The sequence below is a fragment of the Pocillopora damicornis genome, chromosome 12, assembly GCF_964200805.1.
Source record: "Pocillopora damicornis chromosome 12, jaPocDami1.2, whole genome shotgun sequence".
Taxonomy (NCBI): Eukaryota; Metazoa; Cnidaria; class Anthozoa; order Scleractinia; family Pocilloporidae; genus Pocillopora; species Pocillopora damicornis.
This window is the reverse complement of record NC_142681.1, coordinates 15,805,003-15,828,085: the sequence shown is the minus strand read 5'-3', so window position 1 is coordinate 15,828,085 and position 23,083 is coordinate 15,805,003. Positions and strand designations below refer to the sequence as shown.

At 36.8% G+C, this 23,083-nt stretch overlaps 3 protein-coding genes across 6 annotated transcripts; 2 read left to right on the top strand and 1 right to left on the bottom strand.

Annotated features, from left to right (window-relative positions):
* Nucleotides 1-94: 94 nt before the first annotated feature.
* On the bottom strand, nucleotides 95-6,424 carry LOC113665819 (RNA-binding protein Rsf1). 4 transcript variants are annotated; one of them, XR_016181740.1, is made up of 6 exons: nucleotides 6,274-6,411; nucleotides 4,593-4,972; nucleotides 2,676-3,540; nucleotides 1,771-1,818; nucleotides 1,300-1,362; nucleotides 95-736 (listed from the first exon to the last, which is right to left on the bottom strand). XR_016181740.1 is itself a non-coding variant. In XM_027181538.2 (5 exons), exons 2-4 carry the CDS (start codon nucleotides 4,970-4,972, stop codon nucleotides 1,314-1,316), a joined length of 477 nt encoding a protein of 158 aa, XP_027037339.2. In that variant the 5' UTR covers nucleotides 6,274-6,411; the 3' UTR covers nucleotides 95-736; nucleotides 1,300-1,313. The 4 variants fall into 4 exon arrangements, 1 of the variants encoding a protein (XP_027037339.2); XR_016181741.1 differs by having other exon boundaries at nucleotides 3,018-3,540; XR_016181739.1 differs by having other exon boundaries at nucleotides 1,771-3,540; nucleotides 6,274-6,424.
* An 80-nt stretch (nucleotides 6,425-6,504) lies between these two features.
* Nucleotides 6,505-9,496, top strand: LOC113665821 (endoplasmic reticulum resident protein 29). Its single transcript, XM_089190563.1, has 4 exons — nucleotides 6,505-6,699; nucleotides 7,179-7,317; nucleotides 7,909-8,082; nucleotides 8,822-9,496. The coding sequence occupies exons 1-4, from the start codon at nucleotides 6,589-6,591 to the stop codon at nucleotides 9,151-9,153; spliced, it is 756 nt and encodes a 251-aa protein (XP_089046689.1). The 5' UTR covers nucleotides 6,505-6,588; the 3' UTR covers nucleotides 9,154-9,496.
* Nucleotides 9,497-10,226: 730 nt separating this feature from the next.
* Nucleotides 10,227-21,775, top strand: LOC113665826 (protein pelota homolog). The gene is made up of 16 exons (XM_089189601.1): nucleotides 10,227-10,435; nucleotides 11,169-11,261; nucleotides 12,196-12,346; nucleotides 12,682-12,772; nucleotides 12,897-12,953; nucleotides 13,731-13,837; nucleotides 14,338-14,398; nucleotides 15,484-15,524; nucleotides 17,298-17,381; nucleotides 17,813-17,849; nucleotides 17,968-18,014; nucleotides 18,210-18,283; nucleotides 19,345-19,416; nucleotides 19,963-20,037; nucleotides 20,133-20,164; nucleotides 20,771-21,775. Exons 1-16 carry the CDS (start codon nucleotides 10,395-10,397, stop codon nucleotides 20,863-20,865), a joined length of 1,158 nt encoding a protein of 385 aa, XP_089045727.1. The 5' UTR covers nucleotides 10,227-10,394; the 3' UTR covers nucleotides 20,866-21,775.
* The last annotated feature ends 1,308 nt before the right edge of the window (nucleotides 21,776-23,083 follow it).

The window sequence follows — 23,083 nt, the reverse complement described above, 5'->3', positions numbered from 1 at the left end:
TATCCTAGGATGAAGAGTACACCACCCCAGTGAAACTCATTGTAGAACTGGTAATGTTTTCTTGAGAACCTTAGGTGACAAGATCATTTCTTGCTTGAATTTAATTCAGGTCTTTAATAGAGTAATAGGGTACAAATAAATATGAATGCAAAACAAAAGGTTTAAAATGCAACATCTTAAAAGTTTCACAGGTATAGTAATTTTGATACAGTCAGTTTCCTTCATAAACATGTGAAAACAAAAAAAAGTATAATCCAAGATGATGAGACCCAATGGCTTCCTGGGGAATGCGGGCACAGATAAATACTCAGTGATTCACTTCTCTCGTTATTCATGTAAAATCCTTTCTTTATGATAATCCCTTTCTTTCAGAAAAGCTTTGATAGCTTCCATCATTCACCGCATGCACCCAATGGTGGTTATCATGTACATCTGACCATAAAAGCTGTGAGGTCTCATTGTCCATTGTTAATGCTTTTTTTGGTGTCAACATTTTCACAATTGAGTGTATACAGTTTCAGTAAACTGAGTCATTTAAACAAAATATGATTGGTGCTAAAATAAGAAAAAATTAAAAAGATCAGTTTTTTTTGTACCACATAAAATCAGCCATTTACAGCAAACTAAGTGAAAAAGAATCTTTAAGTTATAGTCGTAGATGTTAAAAACATTTTCCATGGTGTTAAGGTGGCTGATTTGTGCGAAGTTGTCCACCAATCAATTGGTACAAAGGCTCCTGTACAAACAAAATTCAAATGATTTGAATGAGTATCAGCATGAGACAACCACAAAGATAAATTAACATATGGATTAAAAAAACAAACAAACAACAGTAATATGGTAACAAATGTGAAGCATTCATGCTATGTTTTGTGCAAGTAAGCTGCAGGAGGTCATTGGCTAGACTCCCATACTAGTCTTTTAAAAAGAAGTTATGTTGTAACTAGCTAATGAAGTACTATCTCTACAGTTTTTTAGATCTTTATTTTAACCCTTCAACTCCCAAGATCTGATTGCTAATTCTCCCCTCTAGCTGCTATATATTTTCCTTGCAAATCAGTTACGAGAATTTGGTGTTAGATCAACTTCCACCTCATATCTCAGTATTCACATTACCTGTTTGGTGGATAATGTATGGATATCATTGGGAGAAGTTACATGATAATCACTTCTGGCAGTTCAAGGGTTAATTTCACATTGTATCAATCTCATTGGTCCAGTTAAAATTTAAATGTTATGCATTGCTCTCTGGTTAGATATCATTTGGTAATGCCAGGTTTGACGCTATGTTTACCTTACCATGGTTGAGTTGACTAGTAACGTCGAGGACTACGAGACCTGCTCCTTCCCCTTCCTCCCCACCTGTTGACAAAAAAGAAAAAAGAGTATAAACTTGAGGATAAAATTGCAGAAGAAGTAAAAACTTCACAAAATTGCATTTCCAATGGCTACATTTATATCAAAGGAAGTACTCAAATCTGCCTTTGTGCAAAATAACCATTTGCAAAATTCACAGTATTTCAAAGCTATTTTCTAGCCTTCCCTGGAAACCCAGATAAACTACCACTTCTAAACGAAAAAGTGCAAAAAGTGCCTGGGCTGTGTATTTTAACTCTTTAACTAGGATTCAGTCCTAACAGTCCAATGGGTCATGTCTGCCAGAGCTAATTCCTGGTTTCTGTAGCATGAACCTACAAGATTCTACCTTAAATATAAATGATACAAAATATTGTGCTTGTAAACAAAAGTACACTTGAGATAAAAACATGCCTGTCTCCTTCAGGAGACCTTCCTCCTCTCACTCGCCGTGGTGGTGACCTGTCATACAAAATAAAAACAAAAGAACTTCAATAAAGGGTGCTGTAGTTATTATCCAGGGTTGTGACTTGCATCAAGTCTGACAGATTTTTTTGAACAACAGAGCCCTTTGCCTAGTGTGGTTAAAACATTCTACAGGTGTTAATTCAAAGTGGGGGTTTTCCAAAACCACATGGTACATGGAATTTCAACCCCAATCAATCTCCATGGCAGAGACATAAAATTTTTCTGAAACAATTGCAATATATGTGTTCCTAATACAAGCACAGATGTTTCAAAATTATTTCAACCAATAAAATGTTTGCAATACCATTTACCCTTAGCAAATCAATATAGCAAAACTAAAGCTAAATTATTTTATCAATGACTGGTGCACAGTTGACGAGACCATTTACAGATGAGACAATGTTTCTAAATTTGGATGACATAATCACAACTATAACTCTAAAACGAGATGCACAAAGACATGAAAGTACCCATCTTCAACAAAGCACCCTAATAACTGACAGTTACATGTATATCAAACTTTCCACTTTAATAACAATACATGTCTTTGTTGGTTCTGATGGGGAATTTTGTTCTTCTATTCAAATAATATCTCTTAGTGAATAATTTTCCTACTTCTCATTTCCTTTCTGTTTAACAATGTATTGAAATATCAAGGAGAATTTAGATTCTTATCCTACTGGAAATGAACAGGTTGACATATTTATCTACACAAGGACTAATACATTCTATACCCTTACGGCACAATTCCCTTGTCTTTGTTACAAGTTATAACTTCCTTTGATCCCACATAATTATTAACAAAACCCTTTTTAATCCAAAGTGTACACAAGCTACAACAATGACACTACCTATGGCTTCAAGATGAAGTCTGAAATGGTAATTTCACAAAGCTGTGTAAGGGAGAAATTGGCTGGCATGATTAAAAGGGTTTGAGTCACGCTCTTCCTTCTGGAGTCTTCAGGTGTGGTCACTGACAGCTTATAGTTGCCACCGATGATCGTGAGTGAGTGACACAACACAGCAAATTTTCTGACATTAGGAAGACTTAGCAACAGTTGCTTCTCCGATGTGATGACTCTCGTTTTAGCCAGTTGACTCACTTAGTCCCCTATTGAAGGCTGCAGTTGGTAGTGCAGTAAATGTAAAGTTCAGAGGCATACCAAAGATAGCAAACACTTCATCTTACTCACTCTAGATGACTACACCCTCAAGCAAGTGTGGTATTGTTACAGCTCTGTTGTTTACCACTCCATGGCCAATTTTCAAGACACTGAAGAATTTTCCCTTTAGTATCATATGGAATTCCATAACCAGAAAATAATGAATGCGTCGCTATAGCATGCCCCAGGAGACCAGTAGTTTTCCGAAGTTACACCTAAATATGTCAGCTCGGGTACTCCTTGAGTCTTGAAATGCAGCGATGACCAAATTAGTGTGCGAGAATTTTAAAAAAGGGTAGAGGAACACTTTTCAAGGTCTATGCCAGGAGTTGGAAGGATGCATGAAGGGATTACAATGACCATTAACTGATGGAAAACTGAGGGAGGTTGAAGTGAAAAGGAGGTGGGTGAAAAGTTGAAGAAAGGTTGTTGGTCCATGGCTTGGGAGAAGGGGCTGCTGGGGAGAATCCTTTTCGAAGGAAGCTGGGCTCAGAACCATATGAAAGTGGTCAAGTTGGGCGAGGTTATCATTGGGAGTGTAGCTAAGTAGTCCCTAAAGAATAACCCAGACATGACATGAACATCAGCAATAGAGTATTACCACATTGATCGAAATAAATTTTCAATTGAGTGTCAAATGTCACATGATTGTTTAGAACAAGTTTGTTTGCTATACAATTGGTCAACAAAGCCTGTACCATAATAGCCAATTAGATACAAAATTAAATTCAATCACAACCAGTCACATGTTTTTCCCTGCATCTGGCAGTTTCTGGCTGTTTTTACTCAGAGCTCCTTTCAGCTTGACTTGTTATTTTCCAAATTTATGACTGGATGTGCTTATTACTTTGGTCTTGTTTCTGAGACACTCAATTGAAATGCCCTTTTGACATAACTACAAAAACACTTTTGAAATGTGACTGCCCATAACTACATTGCTTCAAATTTTAAATTGTCATATATCACAGTCCCAGCAACACTGTCACATTTCATATGTGTTATCACATACATTAAGCCAACAGCTCATTAAACCAGCCCTTAAGCTAGCATGAAAGAAAACAACTAGGAATGATAACAAACATAGCATGGCCAATATAAAGGCAAAGGTAATTTATGCTTGTTAATTTACCGATTATTTCTTATTTTATCTTCAGAAGAAGAGTACTTTGAACACTTTTTCCATATCAGTCATCCACTGATCCCATGGACTAATAGGATTTCAAAATTAACAGTTTCACTTTGAAGATCTCACTAGTAACTCTCCTTATTGTTTGCCAAACAATTCTTATGATGTTAGTTCTGAGAATATGGCTTTGGTTTAACTTAAAAATCAACCTGTTGATACTTTTCCCTTTGCTCATTAATTGTCTTCTTGATATTGCCATGATATTGTAAGGAAAACCATCTTGGTCATTCACAGGCAAACTCAGATCATTACCTTTGAGAATTTCAGAGAAGCTCTCAGTAAGGGAAAAATAACCTTCACAGACTTAATTAAGAATTTTAGATTAAGTCTAATTCTTACATTAACTACAAACTTGAAATCAAATGCAATCCTGTCAGGGGAATACTTTCAAAAGCAGATCGTAATACAACAGAACATACCTATATGGTGACCTTGACCTGTCATCAAAACGGTCAGCTCTGTCATCAAAACGGCGACCCCCACTACGGTCATCACGGTAATCTGAGCGAACCGATCGACCCCCTCCCCCTCCCCCACCACCTCTGCCACGGTTGCGAGCCATTTCTACACGTACTCTTTCTCCACAAATGCGAGAACCATTAAGTGACTTCACAGCATCTTCAGCATCACGCTGATCATCAAATTCTACAAAGGCAAATCCAGGTGGATTGCGAGCAACCCACACATCATGGAGTCTTCCAAATCTCTCGAACTCTCTTTCTAGCTCTGCTTTGGAACCATTAGACCCAAGGTTACCAACATAAACTTTGTATGTATGTGGACCACCTCTCCCAGACATCTGAAAAACAACATAACCGCCACAGTTTAACAAGCAAATCAAGTCAAAATGATTCTTAACTGCAACTCTATTAACACTTTAACTCCCAAGATCTCATTTATAACTCTCCTTACTGTCTCCTATACAACTCTCATAACATTAATTTGGAGAATTTGGTATTGGATCAACTATTAATTCCTTATTTTTATTTACTCTCAACTTGTCTGCTTGATTTTCTATTGATATTGTAAGAAGAAAATCTGTCTTGGTCACTGATGGGAGTTGAAGGGTTAATAAGCTCTCTCGTTTACAGCTCCAAGCTCAACCCTTTCAAAGTCAAATGAATAAAGAGGGTAAGTTTTTAAAGAAACTGTGGTGCTGCATTGGTGGGAGAGTGTAACAGGGTAATTTAGTATTATCAACTGAGTTGATAAGGTAAATTGGCCAAAATAAAGAGTTGAAATTTGACATTTTGAACTTTAGCCCTTTGTCAGAGCAAATGATTCACTCAGATAAAGGTATTACACTCAAAATGTCAGCTTTGAAACTCTTAAGGTTGGCCAATTTGCATTATCAACTCAGTTGATAATACTAAATTACCCTTTTCAAATTCAACATTTGGCAACCGACAAAAAGAGTAACAAGAATTTTTTTATAAGCCAAACCTGTCACTATTTTTCCTTTCTCAAAAAAACACTAAACATCTAGCTAGAGATGAGTTGCAAACTCAATTCAATTTTTCCCTGATTGCCATTGTCAAGTCCTCTAAAAGACTTGAACCATGAACATAAGCTGAAAAAAAGAAAAAAAAACTTATGGATGCAGACATAAGTAAGCGAAGAAAAGTTTTAGCCAGAAATACGAACAAATGGTGAACTGAACATATTTTTTAAGTTCAGTTGATTCTTCATGTTGTAAGTCCGTGTTCAAAGTACTTTAACAAGGTAGGAAAAATGTCGAAGTAGATATACATAGGAAAATCTGTCGAATATTAACTACAAATAGAGCTGTTGATTACACCTGACATTGTTAGTTATTTGCGTCCAAGTGCAGTCATCTAATTTAAATATTCAGGAATCAGCTAAACGCTGAAACTCCTTTAGGCTACCACTGACTGGAAGACTAATAGTTCTTTCCTAAATTAAAAGCTTACAAGCTTTCCGAGATCAATATTTAAATCTGAGAATACTCCTACTTAGAAGAGACGGATCAATAATCAAAGAATCAAGCGTTTCACTTGGTAGCCAGCGTAGAATGTGTGAATTTAAAACGGAACGCACGAACTTCGTTTCGTTTACCAAGTTGTCGTGTTTTGATCTTACCTTGGGCAAAAATAAATGCTCCAAAATCTGACTCAAAACAAGCTTTCCTTAAAAAAAAAAGTATTTAACAATACAGCACGTTCGAGAGTGTGACAGCTGCGAAGAAAGAGCTGAAGCCGCGTGATGCGCTTGTGGGCTTATGGGAATGTGTGTTTCCCAGAAGTACTTGCAAGAAACTAATTATTATTGAGGGTTCTACCATAAATTAATTTCCGGTAGTTAATCCACTGATCTAAGTATTTGAAGGCTCAAAGGGCTGAAAAGAGCGAAAGTAGGTGACCTGTCCTCAGAGGCTATCGGAACGAGTTCGCTATAATGGCTTTTACCAGTTTAATTACTGCGATTGTATTAACGAGTTTGGGTGTGCTGAGCGTGGAAGGCACAGCTAAAGGAGCTGTTCCCCTGGATACGCTAACTTTCGACAAGGTATTTTTAAATCATACAGTGTGTGGCTTTGTCTTTGACCAAAATCGCCAAATTTGCAGACTGAAATAAAGCTGATGGTTTTAGCAGCTCAACTTGCATTTTTGTCAAAGAGAAAAAAAAGAGAAGCCTCAGATATGTTACATATTATCGTTCTCACGACCCTTTTATTTAAAATAACCGATCAACATGGAGTGATGAACAGCTCTACCTTGCACATGTATCCTCTACCTTCGTTAATTAATTAAGAGGACAACGTGCTTTCATCTCATTGGCCGGCTTGAAAGCTTTGATCTGCAAACTCTACTTTTTCATTCATTTTTATTTTCAAAGCCTCGTAAAAAATTTAATTTGTTAGTATTCCGTAAGCGTTATTTTTATTACAGCTGTACTTACAGGCCATGAAATTATGAACGTCACTCTTTCAACGATCTGTTTTAGTCAAGTGACTTTTTTTCTTCTCCAACTTTATTCTGAGGCAGGTCATTGGAAAACACAAAGCAGTGCTGGTTAAATTTGACAAGCAGTATGCTTATGGAGAAAAAGAAGACGAGTTTAAAAAGTTTGCCGAGAAAGCTTCTTCTCAGCCTGAGTTGTTGGTAGCTGAAGTTGGAGTGTCAGGTACGAAAATGATGAAGGATGCATTTCTCCCTACAATATTCATTTGTTTTCAAACAGAAAGTTAATGCAAAGGAATGGAAATATCAACAAGGAAATATTGCTTGATTTAACCCTTTCACTCTCATGATCTCTTTAGTAATTCTCCCTACTATCTGCCAAACACTGCTTATAGTTTTAGTTTGGAGAATTTGGTATTGAATCAAATGATAATCCACTAATTGATAATTTTCTATATTCTCATCACTTGTTCACTTGAGATTGTGTTGATATTTTAAGGAGAAATTCTGTCTTAGTCACTATTGGGAGTGAAAGGGTTAACATCATATTACCTCACTCAGATAAGATATATGAAATGTATGGAAGATGGTGTAGAGAACTGACATTTAGATACTGAGAAGGAAATGGATGATGGACCATTAGACACATATGACTTAAACCTGGAAATTTATATTCAAGCTTATCCACCCTAATGAGGAAAACATATTTTAAATTAATGAGTTGTTTTGTGATTTATTAGCTCATGTATGGGTGGGAAATGTTTAAGGTAGGTCTTGGTAAGGGTTTGACAGTCCAGTTATCTTCTTTTTACAGAATATGGTGAAAAAGAGAATGACGACCTGCGGGAGCGTTTTGATATTAGCAAAGATGATTTTCCTGTGTACAAGCTGTTCAAACAAAATGATGCCAGCCCAGTTGATTTCAAAGGAGAAGTGAACGCTGATGAACTTGCTAAGTTTGTGAAAACCAACTCACGGCTGTGGATAGGTATGTTAACTATTTTGGTGGCAAACCACCAAAGCAGGTTTTTTTTTTCCACCATGAAACTCAGAAAACCTTGGAAACAAGAATCTAAGTTAGAAATGATCACCAACTAAAGAGGCTCTTGATTGTTATATAAATTCTCCTTGTCAGCATCTCAAGACATGTAAAGAGAACAGTATATAGAATATACATACCGTTGCTTTACATTCTTGGGTAGTTTTTATTATTCAGAAGGTAGATAGCTTGTGGAGCTGGTGGTTTTTTTGCAGTTTTATGCTATGCTTATTCTCTTGGCTTTGCTATTCATTGTCTTTAAGTTCCCACAAAACCACCAGCAGGTAGAGGGTAGTGAGTTGATGTACATTGTGATTAGGAGGTGGGGGGGGGGGAGGGGGAGGGCAGTTGCTATAAAAAGTTATGAAAAGATGCTGGCATAAGTAATAAATAAAATGCATAAAATTAATGAAGTATGTTTGGCAATTAACCCTTTTCACTCCCAAGATCTAATTAGTAATTCTCCTCACTATCTGCCATACAATTCTTATGATGTTAGTTCAGAGAATTTGGTATTGGATCAACTAATAATCCCATGATTGATATTCTTCTCTATTCTCATTACCTGCCTGCTTGATATTGTATTGATATTGTAAGGAGAAATTCTGTCTTGGTCACTTGTGGGAGTGAAAGGGTTAAATTAAATCTAAATGGAATATAATTTTAATTTATATTCTCTTTACTGAAGGAATGCCAAATTGCATTGAGAGGTTTGACAGGCTTGCTGATGATCTTTTGAGTAGTGACAATTCTGCCTATGCTGATATCATTCAGAAAGCAGAAAAGGCCTTGGAAGAAAGCACAGATGAAAAGGAGAAGGCTAGTGGGGACATTTATGTTAAAATTATGAAGAAGATTCAGGAGAAAGGAGTTGACTATGTGGACAACGAGGTCACCCGTGTTCAAAAACTCTTGAAAGACAAAATCACTGATAAGAAGAAAGACCAATTTAAGAAGCGTTTAGATATTTTAACTTCCTTCCAGCACAGTAAGCAGACCAAAGGAAAAGAAGAATTGTAATAACGATGTTGTCAGTTTGCTGCAAACATTTTTTAACCCTTAACTCCCAAGATCTGATGGTTAATTCTCTCTTCTACCTGCTACCCATTTCCTTGTAAATAAAGTTTGAGAAGTTTGTGTTAGATCAGGTTAACAACATCTACTTGATAAGTCTGAATATTCTCATCACCTGTTTGCTGAATAATGTAAGGATATTATAGGGAGAAGTTTCATGTTGATCACTTCTGGGAGTTAAAGGGTTAAGATAAGTTGCAATGTTTTCCCCATAGTTTTCTTTTAGTTTCTTCACTAAACCAAGCATATTGATTAATAAAAGTGTTAATAAAATCTTACAGTGTTGGAAGGGTTTATGGAGTTTTACTTCAGAGGTTCTCGTGATCTTATTAGCAACTCAAAGCAACCTAAACTTTCTTTCGAATGTCAGGCGATGCTCCCCTCAAGGCTACTTTTGGAGGGGGCTTTATGTAGCATCCCTGAAAATAGCCTTGAAAGGAGATCGAAAAGGCATGTACGAGACCCACTTACAGAAAAATCCCACACACATCTCAATTCCTCCCTCTCTCTTCTTCTCTTACTCTTTGACACTTGATAAATTCAAGTGATTCTGGAGTGCAAGAAACAAAATATAAGGAAGGGGTGAACAAGTTTGCCCATCCATAGATTTGGCCTTGATGAAAAATAGCGAAGGTTTGCAGATTTTAGTAAACGATAAAGCAGATTTCTGAGTTTAGAAATATATTTGAATTTTGCAACAGCTGAAAATTTTGACACAGACTCCGCATTCTGGGTCCAAAAGTTTGGAACATGGACCATCTCCCTCTCCCTTGGCAATGCTTAGCTGCAATAAAGATGCATTTGGAGCCAGTTTGAACAGTAGTAAGTCTGACCAATAATGACCAATGCATCAGGCAAGGTCATTTAAAGAAATCTGCACCCACAACTCTAAGTGAATACAGCAAACAGGATTTCAGCTGGATTAATTGTGCCTAAGACTGGCTTTTTGTGTAATTGGAAACACAGTTACCTGTGGTTTTCCACCTGCACTCCTACCAACTGAGAAAACACCGCGAGGGGATAATGCAGGAGAAAAGACTGGGTCTAGGATAACGAAACGACAGATAATGGCGGACGATCAAAGTACCGGCCGGTGTATCTCTGCTTGTACACTGATAGTGTTTAATAGTTATATTTTTATTACATCTGAGAGTCTGTGGGAGTTTTAAAGGACATAGCTTTCAAATATGAAACTGATCGCAAAGAATTTCGAGAAAGACAGTTCTGGGTAAGGGTTTAGGTAAACAAATTTAGAAACGTAAGCTTTAGGCGATTGATATCCCGACATAGAGTTCTCGAGCTCTCTAATCAGAATAACTATTTAATCACTGATCAGAGTAGTTTTACGTCTTAAGGCTTAATTTGGTCATTAACATCATTTTTAACTAACCTCTACCATTTTTCCAGACCATCGTCTGATGAAAAATACATATTCTGCGAAAAATCGGATCACTATCTTGAAATGTTGTTTTAAATTATTGTTGGCTGTATTTTCAATACTTTCGATCTTTGATTAAGTGAATGTATCCATAGTATAGGCATCAGTTTGTGAGTAAGATGAGGTCGAATTGGTAGGTGTTATGATCATGTATCACCCATATCAACATTTTAGATTTCCAGAAGTCGGCATCTCTGCTATGAAATCAACAGCTTGTGCCAATCGTTGTAGACAATGGGTAAAGATTTCGTTTTATCCCCACTCTATTCTGAAACAAAGCTGAAGACCCAAAGGCAATCAATTGTTTTTGCAATTGCATTCCTTCATGCGATAACTGTATGCACAATGATTCAGGGGGGTAATACGCAGATCTTGCATAGACTTGCAACCAAAATAAGCAGATTGGGTTTTTTTTATAGATTAGGAAAAGTTTAGGATACAAAAAATGGCTTGTAATGCTCCTTCATGATTGTTCTTCTTAGTTACATGCTGTTTACAGTTTTTCATGTAACAACACTTTTAGATCAGTTGTCCTTGTCCCAGATGAGGCTGAAGATATGTGGCATGCATATAACCTAATAGCAGTTGGCGATCACCTTAGATCAACTACTATCAGGTAAAGTATTTACAGTGATTAAAATAAGTATAAATATGTTGGCTTATCATCACAAATGCTGCATTCTTATTGGCCAAGCTTCTCGCTATTTATTCCATGATAGATAGTGAATAGAGTAAGTAGCCCAACAACGTGTGGTTGCAAACAAAATGAAATAAAAACATAAGTCTGGCTAATTATTGTTAAGTTTTAGACAACTTATAACATTAATGTATACTTAATAAACAAGTAGATCATTTGCTCTCAGTAACTAAGCATGACAGAGTTGAGTTGTACTTCACCTTCATCAACTATCTTAGTGTTGAAATTTCAAGCTCAGCTGTATTTGTCAAGTAATTACACTGTTACTTACAATACTGATAACTAATAAAAAAGTGATCTTTGCAGTAATGAATACTATTTAAGCAGTGGTAAAAATAAGGCTTGAAAAAAAATTTAGGTATACACAGAATTTGAACCTATAACCTCTGAAAAACCAGTGCAGTGTTCTACCAACTGAGTTAACAAGCCAAGTGGGAGCTGGTCACCATTTTGGTTCATCACAAACCCATGAAGTGATGAAGCAATGACTGTAAATATATGAAAATCATATTATGTGAACAATTAATAAAGAAATGAACATGAAAGCGATCTTCAAAGTTACAAACACTACTTTAGCAGTAGTGAAAAAAAAGCCTGAAAAAAATTCAGGTCTGTACAGGTTTTGAACCTATCACCTTGCAATACTGGAGCAGTATTCTACTAACTGAGCTAACAAACCAACTGGGAGCTGATCATAATCAGCTCTATTACATTTTAATAACTGTTGGATATTTGGTCAAGCCTGATGTAAAAAAACACATTGTGCTCCATAATGGGAGAAAAAGTAGGAAGACAGATACTGCTAACAATATCTATGGTAAAAATCATAGTCTCTTTTTGTTTGTTTTGTCAGACGAGTACAAACAGAGTCGGCAACAGGATCAGTCAGCAGCAATAAAGTTCGAACAACTCTTTGCATTGCTGTAGCAAGAGTTGAATTTGATACCCAAGCATGTATGTTGAGGATTAATGGACGTAATGTGCAAGAAAATCAGTATGTTAAGGTATGTCTAACAAAAGCTGTGCTTGTCTTCACTTCATTAACCCTTTAAATCCCAGATCAAATTTTTAATTCTCCTTACTGTCAACCATACAGTTCTTACAATGTTGGTTCAGAGAATTTAGTATTGAATCAATTTATCAACTTTATCCACAAATTGATTTTTTTCTTTATTCTCATCACTTACTTGGTTGATATTGTATTTATATTGTAAGGAGAAATTCTGTTTAATGGTTTGATTGTAATGCAGAGTGTGGGCCAATTTGGTAGTACATATTTATCCTTCCCTTCCATTGTATTGATTAACCTGGAAGTTGCAAATTGTCTTACAACCAACAGATGGGGGCTTACCATACAATAGACTTGGAGTTGAATAGAAAGTTCACTCTTATCAAAGAGTACTGGGACATCATCGCTCTAGAAAGAGTTGGTGAGTTGACTTGAACAGAAAATAAACCTTAGCCTTCTAAAGTTGAGATAATGCATTTGGTTGAAAACTTAAATTATGAAATCATTTCATGGGATTGAAGATAAATATGATTACTACTTTTCAGAAATGGCTTGTGACCCAGCACAGCATGCTGATCTAGGAGCCATTTTACTTCATGAAGGTAGGTCATTTGAGGGCTTATTCTCACAAATAACTGGAGACCATGTCAGGCCAAACCATGCAGCTTAACCTTTATTTAAAAACATGAAAATGTTACAACAGAGCAACCAACAATAAAAATGCTCTCTAGATTACATGCCACAACAAACTTCAAAAATTTAATTACCAATCTACTAACAACCTTATTGAGGACCCTTGGCAACAAAGGCTGCATTACATTGAAGAGAGAACTTAATGACATTGAGATGGTTAAAACTACTTAGCTTGAAGAGCAGAGGGTCAGGCAGCACCAAACAGCAACCAAAAACTGGTAAATTACAACCAACCAACCAACCAACCACTAAACCCCTCACAAACTTGCACCTAGGCTCCCAGACATGTATGCTTTTTTTTTTTGTTCTTCAGCCAGCAGAAAACAACACTTCTAGTCTTTTCAATTCAGCTGATCCATAAGGCTATAGTTAACACCCTACTGATCATTTGATGACTAAAGTTGTTCCTGCAATTTAAAAAGGTTACTGAAGGAATCAATTACATTTAGGGTTACTCCCCAAATTTTTGTTCTGAAAATCAACAAAGCTACACGTAATACCACTTTTTTAAACAGTGAAGAGTAAACAGTGAGATTAGTGGGCATAACCATTTTTTCTTAAAAAAAATTTATTTTGAGTTATCTGTCCTTAAATTCCCGAAATAAAACCTCCTTGAGAGCTATTTTCCTATTACATCAATAATTGAAGTATTCTATAGTCATTAAATTGTGTTATTTTTCTTTCAGGTCTATGCCATATCTGCCTAGTAACATCAAGTATGACCATTGTTAGAGCAAAGATCGACATGAATATTCCACGAAAAAGAAAAGGATTCTGTGGCCAACATGACAAGGTCAGTGTCAAGAGTCTGATTAACTTCCATTTTGATTCCAGCCATGTGAATAAGAAAAAGCTGAAAAAGCTCTTGATTTTCAGGCATACAGGTCTCAAAGGACTAATTCAATCATATGAGATGATCATGTGACATTCAATCATGTTAGGTAAATACCTACCTGCAGCTGTTGATAATGTAATAGGCAGCTGTACCATAAGGCTAAACCCAAACACTAGAGCCTGCTTGCAGCTTAAACAGATGGTGAGAGGTCTTAAATGCAGTGGTAGACCTCCATTTATCAGCTTTTATAAGACCCTGGTATTATGATTGAATAAACAAAATATCAACAACAATGTAAATGAGAACTATGATGTTAAGCTCCTATTAATTGGAAATTACATTTATTTGGGTTTTCACTTTTTTCAAAAGTAAATGTACCTGAGCATTTTTAACAATGGGTTTGGTACATCTCTTTGTGACAGCTTGAATATTAATTAGAGTTATTTCTTGTTAAACAGGGTTTGTTTAAGTTTTATGATGCTATAATCCAGGGTATTCTCAGGCATATTAATTTTGAAGGTACGTTTGTCATGGTTCTCTATCATTACATGGTATTGCTACGGAGCTGATCCCTGGAAAGTCTTCCCTTCTGACAGGGTTCAAAATTGCCCCTAGCTGGTCACCAATGGAACCAAAAATCAACTGTGAAAACTGATTGTTAATGCTCCCTGCCAGCAGGCAACTACATGTAGCATAAAGAATTTTTTATTTTCTTCATGTAAACCAGTGCTTAAAAAATGAAAATCTGTGATTCTTCCCTTGGGGCTTCCAAAATTTTATTGGACCAGTTGCCAATGCAGTTGCTATTGCTAGTGCTAATCAACAGTTAGTATAGGTAATAAGTAAACATGATTTTGAGTGCAATTTGGTGTTAATAGGCACAAGTAAATTTTTCAAAAACAACAAAATTGTGCAAGCCAGTAGGGCAAATGCAATTTGTAGCTTTTGAAAATTTTACAAGTGCCCATTATACCAAATTGCAAGGGAAATCATGTTGTTACTTGTTAATAATGTATATGAAAATAAATCAGAGAGTCCAGATAGATATTTTGACAGTGCGTGTGCTATTTGTAATTTGTACTCATGTTAAAACTTTGCACTTGTGTTACAACTTGGTACTCTAATTACATGAGAATGTACTAGTTTTAAGCCAATCAGACCTGCGCAATTTTTCATGTACATTTATATATTAACTAGTTGAGCAATAATTTGTTTTATGCAAGGAAATATCTCTACAACCCCACTTTTTCATGTTTTCTATTTTATGAATCTGACTTTTATGTAACCAAATTGTTCAATTAGCCAATTGGAGCAAAAATGTTTGATTACCATGCAGCACCCAGGTTAAAAAAAAAAAAATTGGTGCCTGCCAGAGGTTCTACATCCTCTTCAGTCTTGAGCACCCCCCCCCTCCACCCCTTACAATTTACAACAAATGTTCCATGACCCTTCACTCTCACAATCCAGATTTTTGTTCAGATTTTTGCATCCTAATCTTAAACATCGCACAAAATTTTCATAGTGCATGTGCTACCAACCTATGGATGCATGCACTTTTTACTGCTGAATGTCAACACCCTCCTAATTATTTTCTGATTTTTCAGTCATCAAGTGCATTCTTGTTGCTAGTCCCGGCTTTGTCAAGGTTAGTTGTAGAGAAGCACAAACTGTTTAAGTCCTTAGAGAGGCAGTGAAAGAGGAAAGGGGTACATATGATCATGATTTTGTTTTTTTGCTATCATCATAATTTTAGCTTTTCAAAGTAAACTGACTCTGATAGCAACTGTCTAAGAGGGATTTTCTTTGTTATAAAGGACTCTCATCACAGCTTTATTTCTGTCCTTTTTAACTCGTGAATTGCGCGCATGCGCAAGAGCGAGTTATAGATACGATCTGGGGAGTGGCACTCGCTCGCTCGCTCGATTGGTCGATTCCTGTAAACTTTTTTTCGATTTTAGGCTTTTGAGTGCATTTGATAGTTTTTGGCGAGCAATAAACAAAGGAAAGGGCGACCTTTGTTGCTAAGAATAGTAGTGGTGTGACAAAGAAGCCAATGATAATCTTAAAATAATTTTTTTTTTTCGTTTTTGTTTCAACAAGCGGCGCCAGCGACAGGCAGGCATGCAAGGATTCACTCTGAAATAACAGAACAACCTTCGTTTTTCATAAAATTGTAATTTACAATCCTTGAACTTGAAAACAATCCGAAGATTCATTGAAAATATCACTTACTGCGAAGCGCTCGGAGTTTACAGATGTTCAAAAGCTTTTTCTGTTACGGCGTGAGATTGAGGACAAAATCGATCATTACGTTTGGTATCGTGTGTTTTTCGTGTGTGAAACAACATAAGATGCCGGCGACTAACGAAATTGCAAGTTAACACGAAAATCAAATAACACCTAAACAAACAATTTTAGCTACCGATTTTCAGTGAATTTTTAAAGAACAATTTTCTTTTAAGTTTCAAGACAATTTGAAGATTCAAAATACATATTACGTACTAAACTGCGAAAGTTATACACCACAAAATTAATAAATAGGCCTGAAATGAAATTCCATCTTGTTATTGATTATACGTTGCCTAGCACGTGACTAAAATCTACCCAGGCGGAGATCCAAAGTGACGGTGGCAGTCTTGGCTTAGTTATATCACTCAAAACTCGTTCCCGTTTGTCTCATTTGATAAAGAGGGAATCGTTAATGTTTTCATTAAGAAAGTATTGCCTTGATTTTCTAATATTTACAACGAAAGACAGTAAATTTCACTTTTCACCCACATTTACTTCCAACCTTTTCTTTTGAACCAGAAACGGAAATGATATACGTTTAAAACACATGACATCATCCACCCTTGTCAAATGCAATAGCAAGATCATTTTAATTGTAATGCCTTCTTATCCCAACGTTACTTTGTTTCTTTGCTACATTAGCGAACACTGAACTACTGCTCGTACTCTAGATATGACAATCAACCGCAAAATTCCCTAACCCAGATAATATTAAACATAATCCAAAAAATCATGTGTCAATTCACGAGTTTGCTCACAGAGCACTTTGATTATGTCTGTTTTTATGTAACTGATATGATTTTCAGGTAACGTGGTAAATTTTTTCAAAAAAGCTTTATGCTAATGTTAGAAAATGAAATAGTAGCAGAATTGTAAATCCCTACAGTTCAGCATACGGTGTGTATGGAAAATTTGCCTATAACTTATACCCCTCAGCTCCTCTTCAAGCACAGAAAAATACATTGCAACTCAGAAAGAAGAAAAAGGAAGGAGTATTTCTTCATCTTCTAACTGATAGTGAGAACTAAAGTAATTAAGATGTCTCTTTTAATTCTTTATGTATATATTTTTTATTATTAGTGTTGAGTAACCAATGTGGTGAAGTAGTTGTTTTAAATGATATTTGCAGGATCAGTTTTGTGATTATATGTTCCAACAAGCTGTAAAGAATGATTGGAAAGCAATCATTGATAACAAATCAAAATTTCTCTTGGTAAGTTTAGATTTAAAAACGTTATAGATTTGTTAGAACTTAATTGTAACTTAATTGAACTTGGATAGTCTACAGGACAAAGGCCACATTTCTCCTTTTTTTTAGGCGGGATCTGCCATTCTTTGCGATCTCATGTAACACTCCCCCAAGTGTTGCATGCCATTCAACAGAACGGCTGTGAAAGGGACTCCAGGCGAACGATACGCAGTAAAACTACTACATAAGAATTTTTCCAAGGGGCGGGGAGAGGGGGAAGAGCATGGGGCTTATTAGTAGGGGGTGGGGGCTGATAAAACACTTGAAGTTCAAGACGGGGGGCATATTATTAGAGAGGGGGGTTCAATTCAATAGAAAGGGTGGCTTAGTATAGAGAGAGCTTAAGATAGAGGGCGCGGCTCACTAGAGCGTGTACGATTTTTTTTCCTTTTCAGGCTCACTCATCATCGGGTCACAAACATTCGCTCAAAGGTGAGGATATAAAGAACCTTCTACGGATCTCGAAATTGATTTTAATGAAATCACATCTAATGAATTGCAGTCGAGAGGAAACGGCTTAACCCATGTGTTTGTTTTGCATGATGTGCAGAAGTTCTGGCGGATCCTACTGTCACTGCAAGACTTGCAGACACCAAGGTAAGTCGAAATTGTTTAGATTTATATCTTAAAAGGAAAAGTGTTGGTTGGTTGTTGTGATAAACTTTGGTTTTGGTTTAACGACACTCAAGCATTCTAAATCACAGGTCTCGTCAACAGTTCCAGTGACGAGAAATGTCTCGACGTAGTCGGTTATCCTCTGCTGATTTATTTTTCTCATTTTACTTGTAACAGGCATCAAGCGAAGTAAAAGCTTTGGATAATTTCTTCACAATGTTACATGCAGAACCCGACAGAGCTTATTATGGGTAGGTCTATTTGCTGTGACGTATCCTTCACCTTATTATGATGTTACTTTTTCAGTTCGGTATTATGCAGAAAGAGCAATATTCAATTGAGTGTCCAAAGCATGCGGTTTGCATTTGTTTGTCTTCAACGCTCCTCGTGATTGGTCTGGAAAACTCGCGCCACTCACTCAACCAATCAAATTTAAGAGTAAAACCAATCGCGCTTGAGTTACCCGCGTTTTCCCGCGCTTGAAGACGGTTACATGTTTTGGCGCTAAATCTTTCCTTTGCTCAAGTTGGCCGCTGTGATTATTTAGTTTTGGTTTCATGACACTCAAGGGAGGAGCGTCTATTGTTGCACTTGAAACTCGTTGAACTTACATCAGCATCTTCCAAGGAAGTGCTTCTGATGGAAAATCAAATTGTCGAATGGTTTTTATTATCCAATTAGCAATTGGTTCCTACGTCAACGTGGGTTCATCAAGATATGAAGCACGCGGGAAGTTTGGAGAGCACGAAAGATGCGTAAGAGTTCTCTCTAACTCTAGCTTCTTGAGTGCTCTCCAAACTTCCCAAGTGCTTCATATCTCGATGAACGCACAGCTGACGTAGGAACCAATTGTTTTAGAACATTTTCAACCCGATGGAAAATTTTTTCTCTCGAGGGATTTGTTTGCTGACGTCACGAGCGTGCACAATAGGAATATGAAGCACGCTCGCGCAATTGAATTTGATTACACAAATTTACTAGCTATGTTATAATAATATTTATAAAATAGTTCAAATAGTACGCGCGCTCTGATTGGCCATAAAACCATTTTACACGAGCGTATGTAAACACGGTTTTCGTTCCTCTTTCATTAGTTATTTTATAAAAGAAATGTAAAATGGTTTCCGTGTTTACATAGCCTGATGTAAACACGGAAACCGTTTTACATTTCTTCATTCTTAACCCGGGGAGAATGGTACACTATCCATGTGCGCTACTCGGCTCGAGGGCTGACTTAACCAAAGGAAAATCGTTGTTTTGGTGAAATTGTTCAGATTTTCAACAGAGCATCTGTAATTTCATCTTTAATTAGCGTTACACATGTGGAGAAGGCCAATGAAGCTTTGGCAATCGAGACGCTGCTTGTCACTGATGAACTTTTCAGGTCAGGAACGAATGATAACGATATCTTTTACAATTCAGTTCAGCTTATTTTCATCCTGAAAGAGCATGTTTTTCCTTTCTGCTTTGTAATTGAAAATCGACGGCATATCTAAATGAGAACTCTAGAATTGATTCACAAAATAACTATTCTCTCAAAGTAAAAATAATGTATCAGCTCAAAAAGTGAATAGTATTAGAAAATTGCACAAGGAATTGCTCAGAGTGTGGTGATTCTTTCAGCATGTTGCTAGGAAAAGAGGCAGTTTAAGCGCATCAGTTCTTTTAGCCCGCGATTCACACTCCATACGAAGTAACAACTCTCTGGCCCTTTGCCTTATGAATCTCAAAGTGCACAGACATACCAAATCAATAAAATTCAGTGTGTTGATTTTGGAAAGAGTTTGATAGGGTTTTTTTTTTTGCGGTGACGATTCATACTGCTCAAATTGCGAAAGGTTTGGCAAAAACCTCAAATCAACAATGTTTATGGTGAAATATTACGACTGTACTATTTCTCTCTCTTTTTTTTCCTCCAATGTCTTTTTAGGTCGACAGATTTGCCAACTCGTAAAAGATATGTCAAGCTTGTTGAAAGTGTTAAAGAAAATGGGGGCGAAGTCAGGTTTGTTACGAGCTTCTAGTTACTAACGCGGTGGAATGTTTCAAAGTTTAGCAGTAGGACTTGAAAGGGTTTTAATTTGCTTTCATTCAATGCAGGGTTTTTTCAAGTCTACATGTTTCTGGAGAACGTACGTATGCACTTTTTTTGTACGTTGTCGTAATTAACGAATAATATCTTTCAATATTCGACGATCGAGCTCAACATAAGCCACCTTTCATTTTCTGTTTACTCACACGACACTTTCGGCACTGCTGGTACAAGCAGCAAGTAGAGTACTTGTCAGAGATGACACAACTCATGCAGAGCGGATTTAAGAATTTTTAATCGTGGGTCCAAAAATTACTTCTCAACTTACGCCTGCTAATTCCCCCCTTTCTCAACCCCCCCCCCCCCCCCCCCCCGTTACTAAAGAAAACATCAGTTGAGTTGTAATATGCGATCCTGTCGTTGGGAGAGAATGTCGGTGTCAGACAAGTAATAAGAAAACCCCCACGGGTTTGAATGGGGGGGGAGTGGGTAGGGGGTTCAAGACCTCCTCGCGCCTTCCCTCCAGTTCCGCCACTGTTATGGCCTTGGTTCGATACCTCATAGGGAACATAGATTATTTTTTCTTCCTTTGCCTCACGCTCGTGACGAAACGAATAACGCCTTTCTTTAAATATAAGCTTCTTGTAATTTTTCATCATGATGTAAAATTTCCTACAACTTTATGTTTCTTATTTACGTCTTGCAGAGCTTGGCCAGTTGTCCGGTGTTGCGGCACTCTTGCGCTTCCCCATGCCGGACATCGCTGATGATGAAGGCTCCGCTGATTCTGAGGAGGATTAGTGAACTATGTACATACATTTCTCAAAACTGGATTTAGAGCGCTTTTCCATTGAGTGTCGAAAAACCAAAAACTTAGTTATCACGGCGACCTATATCACAAGGAGCCAATGAGAACTCAAAGCTACCTCAAGCGCGGGAAACGTCAGTGACCAGGACGCGATTGGTTTTAGATTTGTATCTGATTGGCTGAGGGAACTGCGTGAGTTGTGTAGACCGATCACGTTGCGAAGTAAAGAAAACCAATCTCATCCTTGTTAAGTTTCGACGCCTAATTGAAACTCGTTCTGAAACACCCAAATATTTAACAGGATATAGTTAACAATATAGTTATCCAAAACTCAGGGAGACAATATTTTTAAAACGTGATCAAAGATTAGCAAATTCCCGTCTAAGTTAAACGAGCTTTTATCCCACCTGATCAACGTTTGTGATATCGTTACAAAAAGTTGTGGTCGTGCATCATGACAAAGTACAATTCTAGTATGATGCATGATCACTTTTCTCTCGATGTAGTCCATACCGATGTAGATCGCCTCGTCAACCTCATTCCCAGGTTTAGAGAGGATCATGAATCGAGGTTGATTGTGCATTGTGTAGTGGAAACATTATGATACTACATATTTATTAATGATAATGAGATTATTAATGGATGATAAAGAAGCCACAAAGATGGTTATTTCCCAGGCTGTGAGACAGTCTCTTGGGCAAACAGGTCATTCCACAGTAGATTTTCAAAAACATTTCAATAAAAAGAAAACTTATTGAAGCGAGGTTCGACCTTCCTCGAGAGCGATGTTTCAGACGACATAGAAACATCGAGCCCAGCAGATTTTGGTATTTGAATTGAAAACATTCATTGAATAAAAATTGTTTTTAAGCGTCAATAAAACAACAAACACATTGAAAAAAATTGATTTGGTGCCTTTTGCCAAGGAATATCTCTTTAGCAATTAGTTAAAATTAAAAATTAAAATTAAATACATTTATATAGCGCCATCTTCCATAAATTGTCAATGGCGCTTTAAAATACTCTAAAAACTGTAAAAATTAAAATCCTAAGAATTAAATACATTATAACCACAAGTAAAAACTACAAATCAAATGCACGCTTAAAAAGATAAGTCTTGAGATTAGCCTTAAAAACTGCCTCTGACGATGAAAGCCTGATCTGGAGTAGTAGTTTATTCCAGAGCCTTGGTGCCGCCACGGAAAAAAAGTTTTCAAACATTGAAAATGTTAAAAAATTCTAAAAGAAATCAAACATTGATCAAGAAGAAATCACCTTTATAGCACAGATACGCCCATACCAACCCTGCGTGCGTGCTCGTGAATAATGTTATGTGCAATGGCTCTCATTTGCTCGCTGGCATACCTGTTTTTATGAAAACATTAGAACACGTGACGTTACTTTCACTTCCCAAGAAGATCAAATCTCCATTTTTCCTTCATCTAGTCTGTGTGAGACTTGTTCAGTAGAAATGATCGCAAAATCAGACCGGAGCGAAAAGCGGCAGCCTAAAAGAGGTAAACTTGCTGTCTTTTGTTAACTTTTGCTGTTGTTTTCGCTCGGCCTATTTGTGTTTTTCGATCGCTGACGGTGAGCCTGATCCAGGTTTTCCATGAATCATTAGTTGAATGCTGGGATATTCGTGAATAGTTTTATGAGGTTATATATTCCAGAGGAATGCAGAGGAACTTCACTGATGAATATTTACTAGATAATTACTAAGAGGATGACTCACTGGAATTAGTTTTAAAATGATCAAGCACTCAACCCTCTATAGTGAATTTCTTTTTCGAGAAAAGCTGATTAAAATACCAGCCAATCAAAGGACTTTAGTCGAGCGTACTAACTAAAATAGTGATTGCCTTTTTCCAAGAAAACCTGATTGAAATACCAGCCAATCAGCGTTATGAGATATATTGCAACCAGCTGAGGCCCTTTTCCAAGAAATTGCGGTTGAAATACTGGCCAATCACTGGACTTCATTTAACAAAAAGCGTGTACTGAAGCCCATAACGTGGTTGTCTTTCCGAGAAAGTGAATATTGACAGACGCTGTTGTGAATATAATTAACTCTTCTGACTTGCAAAGATAGTTACCAAACTCAAAAACTTCCTTCCTGGATGAACCGCGTACCATAATAATTATTGAGGAAACTTTTTCACAAAAAGTGGTTTTCGAAAAGGACCTCGAAAATTAAGACTAATATATATA

Coding starts and splice junctions, on each gene's coding strand:
- LOC113665819 (XM_027181538.2), bottom strand. CDS start 4,972: ATGTCTGGGAGAGGTGGTCCACATACATACAAAGTTTATGTTGGTAAC. Junction 1,819..4,592: donor AGGTCAAGGTCACCATATAG/GTATGTTCTGTT, acceptor TTTGTATGACAG/GTCACCACCACGGCGAGTGA. Junction 1,363..1,770: donor AGGTCTCCTGAAGGAGACAG/GCATGTTTTTAT, acceptor TTTTGTCAACAG/GTGGGGAGGAAGGGGAAGGA.
- LOC113665821 (XM_089190563.1), top strand. CDS start 6,589: ATGGCTTTTACCAGTTTAATTACTGCGATTGTATTAACGAGTTTGGGT. Junction 6,700..7,178: donor ATACGCTAACTTTCGACAAG/GTATTTTTAAAT, acceptor ATTCTGAGGCAG/GTCATTGGAAAACACAAAGC. Junction 7,318..7,908: donor AGCTGAAGTTGGAGTGTCAG/GTACGAAAATGA, acceptor TTCTTTTTACAG/AATATGGTGAAAAAGAGAAT.
- LOC113665826 (XM_089189601.1), top strand. CDS start 10,395: ATGAAACTGATCGCAAAGAATTTCGAGAAAGACAGTTCTGG. Junction 17,382..17,812: donor ACAAATCAAAATTTCTCTTG/GTAAGTTTAGAT, acceptor TTTCCTTTTCAG/GCTCACTCATCATCGGGTCA. Junction 17,850..17,967: donor TCACAAACATTCGCTCAAAG/GTGAGGATATAA, acceptor CATGATGTGCAG/AAGTTCTGGCGGATCCTACT.